The sequence below is a fragment of the Ostrea edulis genome, chromosome 6 (genome assembly GCF_947568905.1).
Source record: "Ostrea edulis chromosome 6, xbOstEdul1.1, whole genome shotgun sequence".
Taxonomy (NCBI): Eukaryota; Metazoa; Mollusca; class Bivalvia; order Ostreida; family Ostreidae; genus Ostrea; species Ostrea edulis.
In genome coordinates, this window is record NC_079169.1 from 24926745 (window position 1) to 24946920 (window position 20176).

The 20176-nt window shown below is 35.1% G+C and overlaps 2 protein-coding genes across 7 annotated transcripts in view; one reads left to right on the forward strand and one right to left on the reverse strand.

The window, feature by feature from the left end:
- The window catches only part of LOC125645446 (uncharacterized), a 39442-nt gene extending 34305 nt beyond the window's left edge, over window positions 1-5137 (reverse strand). The window contains exons 1-2 of the mRNA XM_048870957.2: window positions 4958-5137; window positions 4661-4786 (exon numbers count right to left, since the gene is read on the reverse strand). Coding sequence (XP_048726914.2) covers window positions 4661-4727 — 67 coding nt within the window. The 5' untranslated portion in view covers window positions 4728-4786; window positions 4958-5137. The remainder of the gene's footprint in view (window positions 1-4660; window positions 4787-4957) is intronic.
- On the forward strand, window positions 150-20120 carry LOC125645448 (uncharacterized). Of its 6 annotated transcripts, none has more exons than XM_048870967.2 (2): window positions 150-234; window positions 19134-20120. In XM_048870967.2, exon 2 carries the CDS (start codon window positions 19206-19208, stop codon window positions 19752-19754), a length of 549 nt encoding a protein of 182 aa, XP_048726924.1. In that variant the 5' UTR covers window positions 150-234; window positions 19134-19205; the 3' UTR covers window positions 19755-20120. The 6 variants fall into 6 exon arrangements, with proteins under 6 accessions (XP_048726924.1, XP_055998110.1, XP_048726920.1 ...); XM_056142135.1 differs by lacking the exon at window positions 150-234 and adding an exon at window positions 662-725; XM_048870963.2 differs by lacking the exon at window positions 150-234 and adding an exon at window positions 10792-10969.
- The last annotated feature ends 56 nt before the right edge of the window (window positions 20121-20176 follow it).

Sequence of the window (20176 nt, forward strand, 5' to 3'; positions counted from 1 at the left end):
TAATTTTCGACACTTCATTCTTACATTCAAATTGTTCTACTATCACATGCATGAACTTTAAAGATCACATAACCATGAAGCAGTCGACTTTGTCTTCATAATGTATCTATTTTAAGAAATGACCAGGAGATTTCAACACACTTCATTTTTTACCACTGATTTATGTCTCCATGGTTTACTATGTCTCAACATGTTGAAAGCTGAAGGACCATATATATATCAGAATTCAGAAAGGTACATCTTTTTAAGCTTACAGGATATGTAATAGTTAGAACCTCTTTCAAGCATAGGAAATATGTGTATATTGGTGCAAAAGTAGATAAAAATTCACCACGTTTCATAAATTGTATGCATAGATTAGGCATGATAATCTAAGAGATTCAACACTATAATTATGAAACAAGAGATGCAGTGTGTAATAGGTAAACAGATATGCTTAAAGCCATGAAGATGAATTACAAAGGAACTGCAGGCTCGAAGCTATACTAGCAGTTTAACTTCCTCATTGACATAGGATTTTTCCCTTGGAATCATCAGACCATTTACACCTTTACATGAATGTTTAAATAACGAAACAAAATCATTGTTAAAATCTGATCTTTTAATAGAATTTCTTCCAAACCCCAAGCAATTTCACAAGTTTATTAAAACACAATAAATCTGTTTTGAATAGTTGCTGGGTAACAACATTTTAATTTACTGTGCAAAGAAATACAAGAACTCTGGTAAGTTTTACATTTTCACATTTTAAAAAGCAGACTTCTTCGCTGATCATGTAGATTGATCCTTGCTACTATTCAAGGGAACATGAATACTGCATAAAAATGACTGCATGTGGTTAAAAAAAATGATCAAAAAAAAAAAAGAAGTGCCTGTCCAACTTAACAAATAATCACACTCTTTAGCCTCATAATGATGCCTATAGGCTTTATGATTTAATCAAGATACTGATGAAGATGTATGACTCTGTTTTCCTGCTAACTTAGAATGCTTGTCTAATGATCCATTAGAGAGTTAATTGCAGATCAAAGAAACTCGCCATAACTATCAGATTAAGAAAATTTTATAAAATGCCTACAAAAATCTTAATACCTGGTATGTACTACAAGACAAACCAAACGTAGATATTGATCATTCATCTTCATGTTGCCTTCAAAATAGTTTTCTTCAATTTCTTTTTGTTTTAATGTATCTTCCATTGAGGCATTTTCATTGGCAAATATATATTACATATATTAATATATGCTGGTCATGCACTAGCTGCTAGGAGATTTGGTTCAGCATGTCGCGAGTTCAACCCCGGGTGGGACAGAAGTGGGGCATCCATATAATAGTGAATTTCAATGCAAGCATAGTGAAAGCAGCAAAAGAGAGTATACCAAGGGGTGTGAGAAAAGACTACAAGCCATACTGGTGCAATGAAATCCAACAAACACATGATGCACTCACAACAGCAAGAGAAGAGGCCGAGGCAAATCCAAGTCAAGAAAATAACATCAAGCTCCAACAAAGCAAAGCAAACCACCTAAGAACTAAGCTTCAATGCCAGAGACGTGGATGGAGAGAAAAGACAGCATCTCTCAATATGGAAAAAGATTCAAAAAAGCTATGGAATTTGACAAAAGCTCTTAATGATGAAGGAAATAGAGGCCATACCATCACGCTAGAACATCAAGGACAAACGACCACTGGCAAAACTGCAGCAAATGCTTTTGCAAAAGGTTACCAGACTGAGAGTGATACGAACATTCCTTCATCTCTTAAAAAAGAAGTAAGACAAGAAGAAAGAGAGAGATCAAAACAAGCTACACATGACATAATGCAGAGAGAGATCACAATTGATGAATTGAAAAGATCTTTAAAAAAGTTGAAAAAGAAAAAGTCTCCAGGTCCCGACAACATCACCAATGAGATGTTACAACACCTTGGTAACTCAGCACTGAAAACACTGCTTGATATCTTCAATCTAAGTTGGATTCAAGGACAAGTACCACAATGTTGGAAAGATGCTATAATGATGCCAATACTAAAGAGAGGAAAGAACAAGTCAAAAGCTTCCAGCTACCGCCCTATAACCCTAACAAGCAGTTGCTGTAAACTGATAGAACGTATAATCAACAAGCGCATGCAAGTCTATTTAGAATCAGAGAAGATCATTGGACATGAACAAGCAGGCTTTAGACAATACAAACGTACAGAAGACCAGACAACACCTCTAGCACAGGTTATTGAAGATGCCTTCCAAGCCAAAAAAGTAACACTTGCTGTATTCATAGATCTACAAAAAGCCTTTGATAAAGTATGGAAAGATGGACTACTAGTAAAATTGCTCAGATCTGGAATCGGTGGTAGAATGTACAAATGGATCAAATCATATTTGAACAACAGAAAAGCCAGAGTTTTGGTTGATGGACAGTGTGGAAAAAAAAGTCCTTCTACGACAAGGGGTTCCACAGGGAGGAGTACTCCCGCCGACCCTTTTTATCCTCTATATGAACGATCTTCTTCAACAGCTACCAAAAGGTATACGCACAGCCCTTTATGCAGATGATCTTGTTCTCTGGTGCTCAGAGGAATATACAACCACAGCAAAATACAGAATACAAACTGCTTTAGACAGGGTAGTGACATGGGCTGAGCAATGGTGTGTTACAATCAACAGAGAAAAAACAACTGGAACTCTGTTCTCACTCTCCCAGAAAAACCAATCTGTACAGCTTAATCTGGGCAGCACATCACTAGAGATTGAAGACCAACAAACATATCTTGGAGTAACCTTTGATAAAAGAATGACATGGAAGCAGCATATAACATCAGCTGAAGCAAAAGCAAGAAGAAAACTAAGCATCATGAGGAAATTGGCAGGAACAAATTGGGGTGCCAATGAAAAAATATTAAAATCAGTTTACCAAGGGAATGTTCGCCCACATCTCGAATATGGATCTACCTCATGGATGACAGCAGCAAAAACACACCTACAGACCTTAGACAAAGTACAGAACCAGGCACTACGAATCATCACAGGTGCCATGAAGTCAACCCCAATACATAGTATGGAGGAGATAACAAACATAACTCCGCTAAGTAAGAGAAGGGAGTGCAATGCAATGTTACAAGCCGCAAAATACTGCTGTACTGAAGATCACCCAATGAATAATAGACTAACGCAACTCTCATCAGGCAGACTGAAAAGATCAAGTTTTGTATTAGAGACAAGAGCTTTACAAAGAGAACATCATGAATCGCTACCAAAGCAAGTCAAACCTATAGCCTTTTCTGTAAATGACTACCCTACTGAAGATAAACTGAGAAATGTCAGCATTCAGACATCAGTACCAAACATCACATCCAAAGATGAACAATCTGATATTGTAAAGAAAACTCACACTATGACCATGCTAGAAGAACAGTACCCCTCTGAATTTTGGATAAGAGTATTCACGGACGGATCAGCCACAAATGCAATAAAAAACGGAGGGGCTGGTATATACATCCAATATCCAAATGGAGAGCGACAATCTGAAGCAATACCAACAGGCTTGCATTGTTCCAACTACAAAGCTGAAGAAAAAGCCATCAGTCATGCTGTACATACCATCACAGACAAAGTCAATATCACAACTCCAGTTGTTTTCCTTACAGATGCTCTGTCTGTATTACAGGGACTGACAAACAACAAGCTACCATCACTAGAACAGGCACTATTTAACATTCAAAGTCGCATAACAGTGCTACAATGGATTCCTTCGCACTGTGGAGTCTATATGAACAAGCTGACATTCTCGCAAAACAAGGTGCTGGACAACAACAAGAGGAAAACCCAGTCTGCCTTGCAGAGATGAAAACCATAATAAAATCTCTGTACAGAAAATCCAACCATCAAGACAGTTACCACCATCTGTCGAGACCTGAACAAACCGTCATATTCAGACTGAGGACAGGACACAATAGACTAAACAAACATCTGAACAGAGTGATGAAAGTGGTACAATCCCCAATGTGTCCCTGTGGTGAGGCAGAACAAGATACAACACATATTCTACAGACATGCAAGAACCATCAGGCATTGAGACAAAGGATATGGCCATTACCAACAACCATCCAGGAAAAGCTATTTGGAACAGTGGAGGACTTACAGAAGACCACCAGATTCGTAGAGGAAGCAGAAATTCAAGTGTAGAGGCGAACGACAAGAAGAAGAAGAAGATAGTGAATTTCTCTGAGCTTTACATTAAAATATTTCTTCACTTTTCCAATTTATGTCAAATGACTGCATCCCATTTCCACATATATATATACACACACAGTTTATTCTCTCAGACCATGAATAACTTGTTCTCTTGTGCAAGTATATGATGCTGTTAGTAATGGATCATTTTTTATTTTTATTTTTTTTTACATATATATATATGTGAAAAATTGTGAACTTGTGATCGAATTTAATTGAAGAAATTAGCATTGTATAAGAAAGCAACGTATCATAATGTTCAGTGTTGTTATCTCTATACTTCCAAAATTCCCTTCTACTATAAATGATCATTATCCGACATCATAACTTTGTAGTATGCAAGTTTATTATAATGTACAAAGACTAACTATTCATTTTTTGTGTTTATGGGAAATGCTCTCCTCTTGACTTGCATCATGTATAATAACTCACTTGATGAAATTGTCCTTCCTTTGAAAAATTGCGTTCTTAGACAGAACTTCCTCCATAGTCTGTGCATTTTGTTATTTGAGCAATTTAGGATTGGTCTCGGGTGTCAAAAGACCAAAATTAATGGATCTAAAACGCCGAATTGAAATCTAAATAAATTCTCGTTTCAAATAATTATTTATACTCTCTAAATAATAAATCAAAGTAGAGAAAGTCATTCTGAATAGACGGCAATCATGCCATCAATTAACTAGGCCACTTTGAAATTAAAACCTTAAAGGCTATTTAAGGAATCGGTACCTGTGCACCAAACTGACAAGTTAACTAACAGAGTGTGCAACGACAGATGCTCCTCACGCTCCCATGCATTTTCACTCCGTATTAAACTTGACTTAAAATACTAAAGGAAAATAAACGATAAGGATTTAAAGTTGCACGCTTCGTCCGAACCGTCGTCATCAAAGCGTATCATCAGCTGAGAAATCAACCGGATATTAAACGTAAAGATTAATGCACAAAACTTTTCCGGAAATGAGAAAGAGAGAGAAGGGGGGGGGGGGTGTGATATCTATGTGGCTCATTACATCAACATTTTAGTTAATACCTCGTTAAAGCGCCTCGTGTAGAGTATTATTTCACAATTGAAAGAGTGGTACAAGCTCTCAATTATTTTATATGAATCTTTTGTGTTTTCCCCCGGAATGATAAATTAGAAAAGGTGTTTTATTTGCAAGAAAATATGATGTGAATACCTAATAAACATGCCTAAAAGACTCAAATGTAGACGTTCTTCTTAAAAAAAAAAAATATTTATGAAAATTGAAAACGTTATTTGTTGATATCTTTAAATATATCACTAATGTCTTCAAGAAAAATATCAGAGAAAAGATAATGACCAGTGACAAAATTCAGAAATATTGCGATTTTTCAAATTTGAACCAAACTCGGTCGAAGCTATATCCCTTCAGTGTAAAATGGTTTTCAGTCTTCAATGTTAAGAAATCAAAAATATATCCAAAGAATTTATCATGCTACAAAACTCTTTAACTTCTGCGATATAGTCGATGACAGATTTTCAAGATTTGTGACATTAAATCCCAGACAGTATAAATTAACTCGTCTGTTTGACTGAAAAGTAATACATGACCTCTCCCTTACGATCAAACAGGATATATACATGTACAAAATTGTTTAACGTATGTAATTAATGTACTTTTGTTTGTATTGACCGAATTATATATGCATTTGGAGACTATGAATGAAACAGACCCAAAAATAACCAAAAATTAAGGAAAATACATTTCCTCACAGCTATGACTTTTTTTTTTCCTTCTTTTTTTTTGTTTTGTACATAACAAAAGTGGCATCGTTTCTGAAATGACTCCGTAAATTGATTTGTCTGTTTGTTCAAAAAATAGCCAAGAAAGAGGGAAATGCATTTCACCACAGCTGTTCTGAAATGATTCCTCAATTTGATTTGAATGGATTAAAACATCTTTCTAAGTACATATACTTCCTAATACTATAGTATTCAACACGTGGGCGTTCTGAAAAGCTGAATAACACTTTATATTTTCTTTTTCTTATATCATGACTTCTCACAATTATTTTCAAAAACACAAATATAGATCATGTACATGTATTTATTTATTTTTTTCTGGTAAGGCCGAGATCAAAGGATTGATGTCAGATAAAAATCTAAATTCAGATAGTTAATGGGAGGGGAATAAAATCTCCCGTAAGTTTCGGTCATCCGACATCGATTACACTTTTGTGGAAAAAGAAAAACGACAAGCAACTGTTATAAACTACATAATAGTAAATTATTACATTTTAATGAACACTTTCATTTGTGAATGAACAGTAGAAAAGGTATAGAGAGTTTTGTTTACAATCGTATGTTTATACTTGTTAGTCAATTAGTTTCATCATGCATCATATTTAGTTTTAAAGGGGTTGGGGTGGGGCCCCAGTTTTATTTATTCATTTATTTATTTATTTTGGAAAACTTAGTGAAAACTATGTGAATTTAGTTTTTTGTCAGACAATGAACTGTTGATCTCGCCCTTTTAAAAGTTTTATATTGTGTATAATTTTCTGACGAGGGATTTTCCGAAAATAATGATACCGGATAAGCACAGTATTAACGAAAAAAAGTAGAAAAAAAATTCCATCGTAAAAATTGGGTAATTTATACCATGTCGATTGTGTCCATAATTCAGATGTAGAATAAAAAAGGCGAAAGTGTGTGTATAGCAGATACAAAATAAAAAAGGCGAAAGTGTGTATATAGCAGATACAGAATAAAAAAGGCGAAAGTGTGTATATAGCAGATACAGAATAAAAAAGGCGAAAGTGTGTATATAGCAGATACAGAATAAAAAAGGTGAACGTGTGACAAAGACACGGGTCTTGTTTTGATAAAGTTACACCAATATCGTAGGCTATGTTACACTTACTTACCACTTTCTGCAGGAGAAGAGAAAGAAGAAACAACATGCCATAAAGTATGACGTCATATTCTTCTGTTACTAGTACTTCGTTACTAGCTTTAAAATACGGATGTATATTGAATTGCTGTTATAAAATTTAGAAATTCATTTCAAAATTAAGGATCATCTTCCTCACGCAAAGCTCTTATCCTTAGACGAATTTGACTCCACTTTTTTGGCACACTGTTTTTTCCCTATAATAGCTCTAAAACTTCATTGTTATTTCGGATTTCAAACATTTCGGTTGAGCATCACTGAAGAGACATTATTTGTCGAAATGCGCATCTGGTGCATCAAAATTGGTACCGTATAAGTTTTACATTCTTTAACTCACCGCATACAAAACATGTTTTTTCAATAGCACTACCTTAGTATAGACCGTCGTTTTTATTAGACATGTTGAACAACCCGCCTTATAAAATTATATTTTAAATGAAAGGAATTGGATATTTTTGCTATTTAATTAGACTTAGTCATAAATGAATTCAATTCTTAATTAACTTTGAGCATTAAACTCAATAATCAGAATAGGAACACAAGTAAACATTACGTGTAATACATATAAAATAGGATGTGTATTCATTAGATTGAATCAAGACAAAACACATAAAATATTAATTATGTCATATAAAATAGAATGTGTATTCATTAGATTGAATCAAGACAAAACACAAAAAATATTATTAATTATGTCATATAAAATAGAATGTGTATTCATTAGATTGAATCAAGACAAAACACATAAAATATTAATTATGTCATATAAAATAGAATGTGTATGCATTAGATTTAATCAAGACACAACACAGAAAATATTAATTATGTCATATAAAATAGAATGTGTATGCATTAGATTTAATCAAGACAAAACACAAAAAATATTAATTATGATAAAATGGTAGAAGTGGATTCTACAAGATTCTAGACAACAATGAGACGCGTCCTGAAAATAACAATGGAATTCTCAGGTACCATAACACACATGCCTAAGATTACGCAATTCCTTACAATGGGTTCGGCTATAGTTGGAAGCCGATCACGCGGGTATTATGTCCGTGCTCCTGTTGTTTTCCCAGTCAACATGTAAGCTTGACATCGTTTTGTTTTGTTATATTTGCTTAAACTTGCTTTTATTTTAAATGTAGGTCTTTATATCACTTTCATGTCATAATTTATATTCGGGTGTTCGGGTGTTACTGACACAACATTTCAAGGTAAAAGCAAATATTTTTTTTTTAAGATATGTACAATTATTTGAGTATGCTGCATGTATACGCTGTCATTTTGATTTTTATCATGCTTTATACAAATAAGATGTAGTCAAAAATAATTAATGGAGGGTCTAATTATCAAACATATAATTATTTTAGTCCAATGAATACCTAAGCTTTATATTATTATTCTTTATTGCTGAAGACATACGTCTTATGGCATACATGTTTACAAAAATAATAAACAAGTTAACAATTGTATAGTATGGCATGGCATGACATTATATGGTATGTTACACAATACTGATGTGAATTTATAGACAGAGAATGCTACATAAGTAAATCATTACGTAAATTAAAGGCACAGTGAAGATATTTCCCCAAATTACACAACTCTTTGAAATTTTTTACACTTAATAATTGTATAAGTTTAAAAACAGATGGGTTTTTCCAATAATACTTCTTGATATATCTCCTGCGTAATTCAATAAAGTAAGGGCATTTTAAAATGAAATGAAATTCATCCTCAATATCTAAATTACAAAGTTTACAATATCGGTTATTTCTTGCTACATTAAAATGACGTCCACTCTCAATGGCAAGATTATGCGAAGACATTCTAATTCTACTAATATGTTTTTTATAAACATGTGGTATAGCCTTCATCAAGTAAAATTGTAATGAAAAATAGTCATAAATGTACATATAAATTTTACATCTTGGTGAGGAGTTGATTTGTTCAACAATACTCTGCACAAAAATATCAGAAATTCTTTGCTTAATTATTGGTAAATAAGTATTACAATATACGCCATTATATTCTTGATTACACCAAATATGACCCAAACCTATATCAAATAGTTTGTTTTTTATATGGATAGCCCAATTAATCACACGATTTCCACCCTTGTCTGCTTCTTCACGTAAACTTTTGTAACATGTTTTCAAAATACAATTTTCACTTTGTAATAATTTAAACCAAAATTTAAAAATTCTAAACCAGCGAACAATGTTCATGGGCAGTCTGCCTGTTTCTATATACACCATACCATTATTTGTATTTTTCCTGACACCCAGTACAGACTTCAAATATTCCAAGTGCACTTTTTCAACATCTTTTGCACTATGGCTACCCCAAACTTCACAACTGTAATTAAGTATACTTGCAACATATGTATCAAATAAGGATAACATTGTTTCTGTGTTTAAATACATTTGGCTGACTTTAGATTTCAAGGAAAACATTGCTTTTCTGCCCTAGCTGGCCAATTGCTTTTGTGTGGTGCTAAACTTTCCATTGTAATTCATTAAAACATGTATATGAAGAAATATGTGCCCATCGACACCAAACCCGCGCCAAGAGCACTCCGAGTTAAATGTTAGTGATGTATCATGAAAACTACACAAAGCATAATATATATACACGTCTATAGGAAAATGAGGCTGCGAAAACTTCCTCTTGTCAATTAAGATTGTTCTAAACAGACAATTTCAAGTATATATAACCAATGTTTTTGCCTGTGATATCCCTATTAATTGTAATGATAGCTATTTCCTCGTGAACGCGCTGCTGTTGTAAACAATACAAGTTCGTCTATTTTAACGAGAATTAAATATGCATGATGAACTAAGATCGACGTTTCGCCGGCATACTTTTCATAATGCGGGTTAGTATTGTTTAGTACTTATTAATAAGTGTTACTTATGCTGTGTAGCGTGCACTAATCAGGGAGCCCCACCGATCTCAGAATATAAACATTCTTTAGATGTCAATTCCTGCAACATTTGCATACAGCTGCAACTTTTCTAATTTTTCAACCAGACATTGTTCAACCATCCCAAATCACAGACGCATAGTCAAAAACAGGCCTAACAAAAGTTGAGTACATTTTTAAGTTGAAGTGTTTTTAAGCAAACCCAATATCCTGTATGCATTGTTGATCATGTTGATATATACACTGGTCGCCTCAAGCGACTATACATGGGAGGTCTAAAACTGATAACCTGAACTATATATGTTGCTAAAACAAACAATATATCACCCTATGCCTAGTAATGTGTTCTAAGATTGGTGTTTATCTATGATTTACCTGTTAGAATTAAAACAACGTCTTAAGTTATTCAAAAATAACCTTGTAAAACCCCACAATTATGTTAATGTTTGAAATCATGACCTCTGCAAGTTCAAAATGTAGATCGAAGTCTTTGAATATTGACTCATGTTGACTTATGAATGAGGAAAATAGAAACGCGAAACATTCGATCAATTTAAAAACCCAACGCCACTCCCGTAAGACCTTTAATTAAAGGCCCTGGATGGTGTTGAAAATTAAAAGTAAAGTATCCTTTACTGGGCATTAACGGCTCTAGTTTTAATTCAAACAGAACATTTCGTAATCATAAATGAAGGATGGATCAATCGAGACACGTGATGATTTGGAACAACAAATACATCTAAAATCAGAGAATTTCGAAATCAAACGTAGCCATGACACTTTGTAAACCATATTCTGAAATATTTTATCGCAGCATAAAAAGTGCTTAAATCACTTTTAAAATCCCATTCGGTCTGCAACAAGGTATCATGATTTGGGTTCTGTTTTGATATGGTAAGTACTTGGGTTTCTGGCATGACTTGGTAAAAGATTGTTCTGTCGATTTCAATTATCTTCAGCCACGTATTATAGATTTATGTAGAACAAATGTTTCCACTTCACCTTGTATCATGCAAAGCTAAAATAAATGTTTAAGAAAGAATTCTTAAAGCTATAGAAGAACAAATCTATTCAACAATCTATACATCAGTATTTAAAAAGCTGTATCAATAATAAAAAATACGTCCATTCACCACAAAATCTTATACTTACTACGAAATAGTGGTAGACTTCAATGGAAAAAAGCCCACTGGACATGATTTAGTGTAATGTTATACAACAAAGACGATTTGCTTTCTGGTATAGAATGTCTCAATGTTAAGCTGTACATGTATAGTGCAATGAGAGTGTGATTAGAAGGTGTAGCTATCTACTATTTGAGTATTCGAAGTCTTCCAACACTAATATCTTTCAAGCGTGCCATCAAAAGTATATATTGCATCAAACATAAACATTATTTTAACTATGGCAATCGAAAAGCAAATATACTGCATTGTCAATTGCGAAATAAATCTTACTAGTAATCTTAATGCTGATTTATTTAAGCACTTTCTTAGGGAATATCCTAATTGTGACTTGTGTCAAAATAGTCCTGAAACCACACTTCACTTTTTTCTGAAGTGTCCAAAATATTGTACACAAAGACAAATACTGATACAAAGTTTTAATGATCTACAATTACAATTACCTTTATCCTCAGAACTTATTTTGTATGGTGACAATTAATCTCAGTTATAACCAAAATGTTACAATTTTCAAAATTGTGCATGAATTCATCTTGTCTACAAATAGATTTGTTTAATTTCTTAAAAATTTTCATTTTCAAACCACAGAACCAACTTGTTAAATATCTTTTTCCTGTGTAGTAAATTTCTATATCCATTCCTAAATTATATTTGTCAGTCATACATCAAGCTGTAAATTATCATAGAAATGGAAACTGTTAAACATATATCAATGTATTTTAAAATATTATATTGCTTCATTATCATTATATAATAACTATATCTGTATGACCTTGACCATGTATTTGTATGGAGGGGGCTTATATAGGCAACGCCTGTTGTCCAATCCTTTTATGTATTATTCATAATAAAATATTGTTTAAACTATCTACCATTTCCTAAGAAGTTCATAATGCAGGCACTAAAATTATTTTTCCCAAGAAATTCATAAAGCAGGAACTAAAAGTACTTTCCCCCGAGAAATTCGTAAAGCAGGAACTAATTAATACATCCTCGCAAGCCAAGTGTCCGATTCGCTTACTTTCACCTCCCCTGCCAATGAGAGTAAGCACTTTCATCTTCCCTACCAATGAGAGTGAGGGGATCGGACGCCTGGCTTGCGAAGATGGAACTAATAGTATATTTTCCCACAGAAATCCATAAAGCAGAAACTAATAGTAATGTAAGGAAAGCGAGTAGATTTGGGCCAAGCTAAGTAGGTGTTCACAGGACAGAGCATAATGGAGAACTCTGGCTGAGGCCTTACGCGCAGCCCATCGCCAAGAGGACTAAGAATGGTATACTTTCCCAAAAAAAGATTTCAATTTATTCTCATATTGTACAAAACAACATAGAGAAGATATGATGTTAAACAAAGAATTCAGCTGATGCAATGCATCAAAGAGTGTATAGTTTATAATTTTTAACCTGGAAGGGTAACTCTCTTGTGAATTATATATTTATGAATTTGGAAAGATAACTCACAATAGATAACTTTTTACATGAAAACAAGTTGAAGAATTTAATGACATTTAGACTGTTTGTATATTTAGAAGCTATATAAACACGTACATGTATACCTGAAACAGATATTTGTATATTACATGTGGTATATATGTCCCGCTGTTCTCTGTTGTAGACTTAATTAAATCGATTCAATCCCTTCCACATAGATACTCGTATATACAGATGTACATGGACATATGTGCTATCTCCATATCTAGAGATATCAAGTTAGTAATGTTTACAAATATCTCAAATAGCTATACATATCTAAAGTTAGTAAAGTCAACAGCTATTTCAAAAAATTTAATGTCTCTAGCTAAAGGTATCTCAAGATGCTAATGTTTATAGCTGTCTAACTATAGGCATCTGTCTTGATACCGAATCATAAAATTGATTTGATTTGGTTTGAGTACACGAAACTAAATGTTAATCTTTTGACTGATGCTTACATAGTTCTAAGCTGATTTTTTTTTATCCATTCCATTTTAGTTATATAATTAAAAAAAAAAACCAACCACAACAACAACGATACAATATAATTATAATTCTTTTTGGTTTCCAGTCAGGAGTTCAATGTAAACAAACACAATGATTTAACACGTATATGACTGCAGAACTAGGAGTGGGGGGTAGGCCAGGTCCTGACTGCAGACCAAGGGGTAGGGAGGGGTAGACCAGGGCCTGACTGCAGAACTAGGGGTAGGGAGGGGTAGACCAGGACCTGCATGACTGCAGAACTAGGGGTAGGCCAGGGCGTGAATGTAGAACTAGGGGTAGGGAGGGGTAGACCAGGGCGTGACTGCAGAACTAGGGGTAGGGAGGGGTAGACCAGGGCCTGACTGCAGAACTAGGGGTAGGGAGGGGATAGACCAGGGACTGACTGCAGAATTAGGAGTAGGGAGGCGTAGACCAGGGACTGACTGCAGAATTAGGAGTAGGGAGGCGTAGACCAGGGCCTGACTGCAGAACTAGGGGTAGGGAGGGGATAGACCAGGGACTGACTGCAGAATTAGGAGTAGGGAGGCGTAGACCAGGGACTGACTGCAGAATTAGGAGTAGGGAGGCGTAGACCAGGGCCTGACTGCAGAACTAGGGGTAGGGAGGGGTAGACCAGGGCGTGACTGTAGAACTAGGGGTAGGCCAGGGCCTGACTGCAGAACTAGGGGTGTGGAGGGGTAGACCAGGGCGTGACTGTAGAACTAGGGGTATGGAGGGGTAGACCAGGGCCTGACTGTAGAACTAGGGGTAGAGAGGGGATAGGCCAGGGCCTGACTGCAGAACTAGGGGTAGGGAGGGGATAGACCAGGGACTGACTGCAGAATTAGGAGTAGGGAGGCGTAGACCAGGGCGTGACTGCAGAACTAGGGGTAGGGAGGGGTAGACCAGGGCGTGACTGCAGAACTAGGGGTGTGGAGGGGTAGACCAGGGCGTGACTGCAGAACTAGGGGTAGGGAGGGGTAGATCAGGGTCAGCTTTAGGAAAAGATGGAACCCCTCCGACATATGATTATATTGATACATGTGTTGCATAATGTGCACATGATATCTAAATTATTGGATTAATCAAGCGTTGATTGCATGTAATCATATATATTACATTCCACTAACACCTTTGGTGGCTCAGGTATACCTGCAAGTTTAAGCAACATAGTGGTACATTGGTTAACACAAGTACTACAATGTAGAAAGTAAGGTAATTTTGCCAGGAACTTTCGGAACATGCTTCAAAAGATGTCAACGAAAATAAAAGTCTACCTTGTGTCTAAAATGTACGATAAAATGTAAAAATTTAGAGCAAAATATGAACATATTATTCTCAACTTACAAAGTTAACATTATTAGATCTAGATCTAGTAGTATTTTAAAAATAAATAAGTCTCAATCAATACTACATATACTATAATAGTATATATGTGCGCACGTGTGTGCTCTTCTTTCTGCTTTAAGAAAATTGCTTTAAAGTGTAGAAACTAGGTCAAAGGGACAAATAAGTTGTGGGGTCATACTACATGTACATGGGCTGTGTATGGCCTGATCAAGTCGCGTGAGAATTCATGTGTGACGTCACAAAGCTCAGAATTCGAAGATTTCACTCATTTACTTCAAGTCTTTAAAAGCAGAAACAGTTAACATTGATTTCTATGGAATATTTAATTAAGGTAAGAGTATTAATTGAATTGCATGAAGCGATGTTGTATAACAATGTTATTTAATATCAAGCTATACATATAGCAACTCTTACGTGGTTATCGATCGTACTTTGTTTACAAACATTGTCTTCAAAGTCAGTTAGCATACAAGTCAGCGGCGGATCCAGAAATTGCGATTAGGGGGGCGCGCAACTTTTTGAGGCAGGGGGTCTGGGGGCCGCCTTCAGGCGAAGCCCCCGGAAGCTCCTGGATTTTACAGATTTTATAGGGCTAGAAATATGTCTCCTAAGCAGTCATTTTTACTATTTTCTGTCATTTTTGATAAGGTGAGATTAATAAAATGACGCAAATTTTAAGGGTTTTTAGGAAAAAAAAGGAAGTTCTCCCATTAAAAGAAATTCAATAAATAAAAAGATTTTGTCATTTATTTCTCCGAGAGTGGTAGAAATTATTGCTTCTTCTATCGTTTACATTCTTCAAAACCTAGTTTCTACATAGACTCTATGGAAAGGTGAATAAATTGGTAACGAACGGTTTTGATTGGGAAACGACCGCTGAATAGTTTGAACGGAACGGAACTTCTTGGCGAGAACGGAACGGTTCTTGTTGAGAAGAAGGAGAACGGAACGCTTGTTGTCGAAAAATAGAACGAGTATTCTCTTTAGAGAAGTCGAGAGGCATAGCCTACATCGACTTAGTCCGAAATATCTGACGTTTTCCTGGCTTTTTTAATGATTTTGATATTTACTGTGCCTGGATCAAAATCATTAAAAAAGCCAGGAAAACGTCAGATATTTTGGACTAACATCGACTATGCCTCTCGACTTCTCTAAAGAGAATAGAGAACGAGCGGTTTGGGTCGGGAACGGAACGCTTCGGGCCAAGATGGGAACGAGCGTTTAATTCGATTTTAAATTCTATATTTCAGACTCTTTTGGCATTTTTTATAACATACAGAAACATTGAGAGAGAGAGAGAGAGAGAGAGAGAGAGAGAGAGAGAGAGTTTTACAACTAATCTTTTTGAAAATGAGTCCATACTCAAAGTGGAATGAACGAGGGTGAAAATAAATTATAAATCATGTACAGTTACGTGTACGTTATAAATTATGTACCGTAATTCATACGGAACAGTACGCCCCCCTCTCATATAGATAGATAGATAAAATATATAGGTCCGATTTTGATGAAATTTTTACCGCCTAACTCAGAAATACAGTTTATTGACATAAATTCAAAGCGATTTTTAACTGTATAACAGTGTATTTATCTAAAAATATAAAATTATTTTTTACTTAAATAAATATGCTCGGTGCATGCTATTGCCATCTAGCATACAAGCCTAGTGGATGTGGATGGAACTAGAGGTAATTTATTGAGAAATGATATTTTCATTGACGGTTTATTTGGTTTGAAATATTGGATACAGGTGCGAGTTTTTATTGCAGTAAGTGTATAACTATTGCCAGCTGGTTATGGGGAATCGAAAGGAAGCAACACATCCTCTTTTGTTTTGTTGCTATTGTTCGTTATGTACCGTAAATGTTAGATTTAGTCCCCCCCCCCCCCCCAACTTCATCAATATAAAATATGCACAGTAGAAATAATGGTCACTATTTATTGACGAGTAAATATGGTGATAATTCAAAATGAACTCTCTCTCTCTCTCTCTCTCTCTCTCTCTCTCTCTCTAGCTCAAGCTCAAGCTTACCGAAAGTAGAAACCGACTATTCAGAACGACTTATGTATGTGAACGGCGGGGAAATCGCATTTTTTGGGGAATTGTTAGGTTCTACAATGTTTGCATTGGTTAGGGGTGGGGGTGTACGTGAGGTCTATACACGTCTATCCACTCTTCAGGGGCTTGTGTTTGAACGAACTGGTTTGCTGTGGGAACGTAGCGATTCTAGTCGAGAACAGAACCGTTCCATTTCTTGTAGTTGTACATGTGTATGATCCCAGGGTCTGTAAAATAAACAGTTTAGATAAGACAAATCACAAAAATAAAATAAATGAAAATATTTATATATCATTAATTATAGCAAATGAAGATAGATAATATAGATCTGTAAAGGAACTGAATCGATTAAAACTCAATCTAGGGTTAAATGAAACTGACAGAAATACACATCCATGCATCTCATTTCCTTTGCGACCTCTTGAAATTTCGTCATGCATGCACTTGCTATTGAGTTTTAATCAACAAATATTTATTCATATATCTATAACGAATTACTTGAACATGCACTGCATATTTTCAATCCGTGATTTAAGTTGCTATGGTAGCGCCTTGAATGTTTTAAAACTCAAATGACCGCGACACTCAAAACTTTATTTCAGCAATAGTGTATAAATCTCCACGGGAATTTACAGAAATTAAGGATGTATCTGTTTTCATTGGTGTTCACATCTATTGAATAAAGGTGCATGGAAAATAAAATTTCCAATTTTCGTAATATTTATTTCAAATTACTAAATTACATTGAAAATTATAGATAGAGAGTGTTCGCCAAATTTCACGCATATTCTTTTGTTCATATCAAAATATATCAAATCTTCGGCAAAGACCCCCCACCTCCTAAATGAATGATGAATAAGAAAAGACAATCAATAGATGTATATCAGGTGTTATAGCACGGAACGACTAATGAATTAGTTATAACATATTGTTTGGCACAGTGCGGACACTATCTGGTGGGGATTTATCGGCCCCAGAAACAGCAGACAATATATATATGGTATATATACAGTGTATATATATATATATATATATATATATATATATATATATATATATAGTTTGTAAATAAAGAATTCGGTATTTGATACAGTAAATACATCCAATAATAAAAGTCAAGAAACACAAAACTCGAATAACATTTCACTGTTAGCGCTTTCGGCTTTAATGCCTCTTCAGACAGTTATAAAAATGTTATAGCACGGTTAAATTTATATTATGTTATATTTCATTTTTATAACTGTCTGAAGAGGTATTAAAGCCGAAAGCGCTAACAGTGAAATGTTATTCGAGTTTTGTGTTTCTTGACTTTTATTATTGGATATATATATATATATATATAATCATAGATAACTCTCAATTGAAAAGGGGAAGGGGGTGTTCAATGGACAATGTTGTAAAATATATATATATATAAAAGATAAGATAATTACCATTGATTTTAATACTGAAGCTTGACCAATTTCTTTAGTTCTGCTGTGGTGATTTTAAATGGTCGGTATGTTTTTGATATGTTATACCTGTGTATGATATCGACTTCTGTGACGTATTAACAACACATGATATTGTCTTTTTACTGTGAGACAATGACGGTTATTATGTTGAGATTTACAGTAGTTCTGACCTGTTAAAACATGGACGTTATCCATGTGCGGGCATTTAAATGCAGAGATCCATATATTGATTATATACAAATTTCGAAACGATCAAAAAGCATTTTAGTCCGCCATTTCTGTGAATAGTAATTCCATGTGTGTAAGCTAGTTTTGACCTCTGAGAGGCATGGTCAGCTGTGTTAGAATCTTGTCCGTGTCTGCTTTCGACTTGGAGGTGTGAAATTATATGGATCTATTTATCTGACATGGAGGTAAATATCAATATTGATTATTTTATAACAGAGCGTAAACTGTTCCTTGTGGTTTCCAGTAATTGAAATGTTTTGAATGAATTAACACATATACTTTAGAAAAGTTTCTGATTTTTAAAAAGAGCGTGCATTTCGTTTCAATTCTGCAAAGTAGGCGTTTTTAGGAGTGTCCGTTGTATGCAATTACTTGTACAACATTTCCTTTCAAGGAAATATAAAGCTATTGCCAAATAATATTTGTTAAAGTGTTCTTTAAATCTCAAAATTTTGCAGAAATCCCACAAAAGCCCAACTTGTCAACTCGTGCTCAAATTTCGAAAGGAGTGTCAATATTTCATTAAGGGTAACACCGTAAAATGCATTTAAAGGGCTGAGTTTGACTAGTAGTGGTAGTTGTAGTTCTGGATCGCAACAACTCTTGAAGGTATGTCCACGTGAGACGTAATTAAACTTCATCCAGAACCCCTAAATACAACAGATATATCTAGTACAACAGAGAAACCATTTCGGGGAAAATATGAGAACATAAGCCCATTCTCTGGCATAGAGAGAACCAGGTCCACTAAACGTTATAAAAGGCCCGACAATTAGAGAATAGGATTGAAATATCTTTTAATGATTTTCTTTGTTTTGTAGGTTGGACTAAGGGCGAAGGCATTAATCGGATATTTTCACAGGACCGTGTACAGGGAGAAAGCTGGAGCCCAGATGACAGAGGAGGATGACGAACAGGAGAAAGCCGTGGCTTTTCTGGCGTTATTGAAAAAGGACGAGGAAGCCTTGGAAACAGAAGTCAAAAAACTTGTGAAATCCAACAAAGACCTTGCTAAAAGTGTTTTTAGTGTAGAAATAGACGGATGGACCTTATTTCACGCATGTGCCTTAAGGGGATGTCGAAAATTACTCAAGTACGCCATCAGGTCGGGCGTCGATGTAAATCTCAAAATGGGAGAACCGGAAGGTGTACCCGGTGGATGTAGTGCTTTACACATGGCGGCACACAGAGGTGACGTCAGTGTGATTGAGATTCTCACCAGTTCCAGGGCGGACCTGGACCTAAAAGACAATACAGGGAAAACCCCCGTGTTTTACGCATCTCGTGCCCATAACTCTTTAGCTGTGAAAACTCTCAGGAAGCTAGGGGCAGACATGTCTAGCTGTGATATTGGTGCTTTGAAAACCGAAGATTCGGGAAGATCGCAACTCAGTAACTTCCGGTTTCTCCCATTTCCGGGATGTTCTGGGTCCAGGCGGTGATCCATTTTTTAAAAATTCCGTCCATAAATCAGATTCTCGTGGTGTTCAAACGTCCATTGTTCACATTGTGAAACATTTATCTAAAAATGATATTTTTTTTACCGATTTATAGACGTGCCTTTCAGTAACTCTATTTTGTTAAGTGAGTTTCAAGATATTTATACTCTACATTACTATCTTTTACTCATTTTCATGTTCATACTGTTTATATAATTTAACAAATCCCAAGGAAAACCGTTTCTAAGAAACAATCACATTTGAATATTGTGTAAAACAACACAACTTCAGCAATAGTTCCAAAACTTGGGCACCAAGTCTTAACAGAGGAACTTGTTTCATAATCATGTATTAAAACAAAGAAATGCATTTATTGTCAACTTGTTCTTTAAATCAGGTGAGCAAGCTTTCATTCAGAAGTGAAG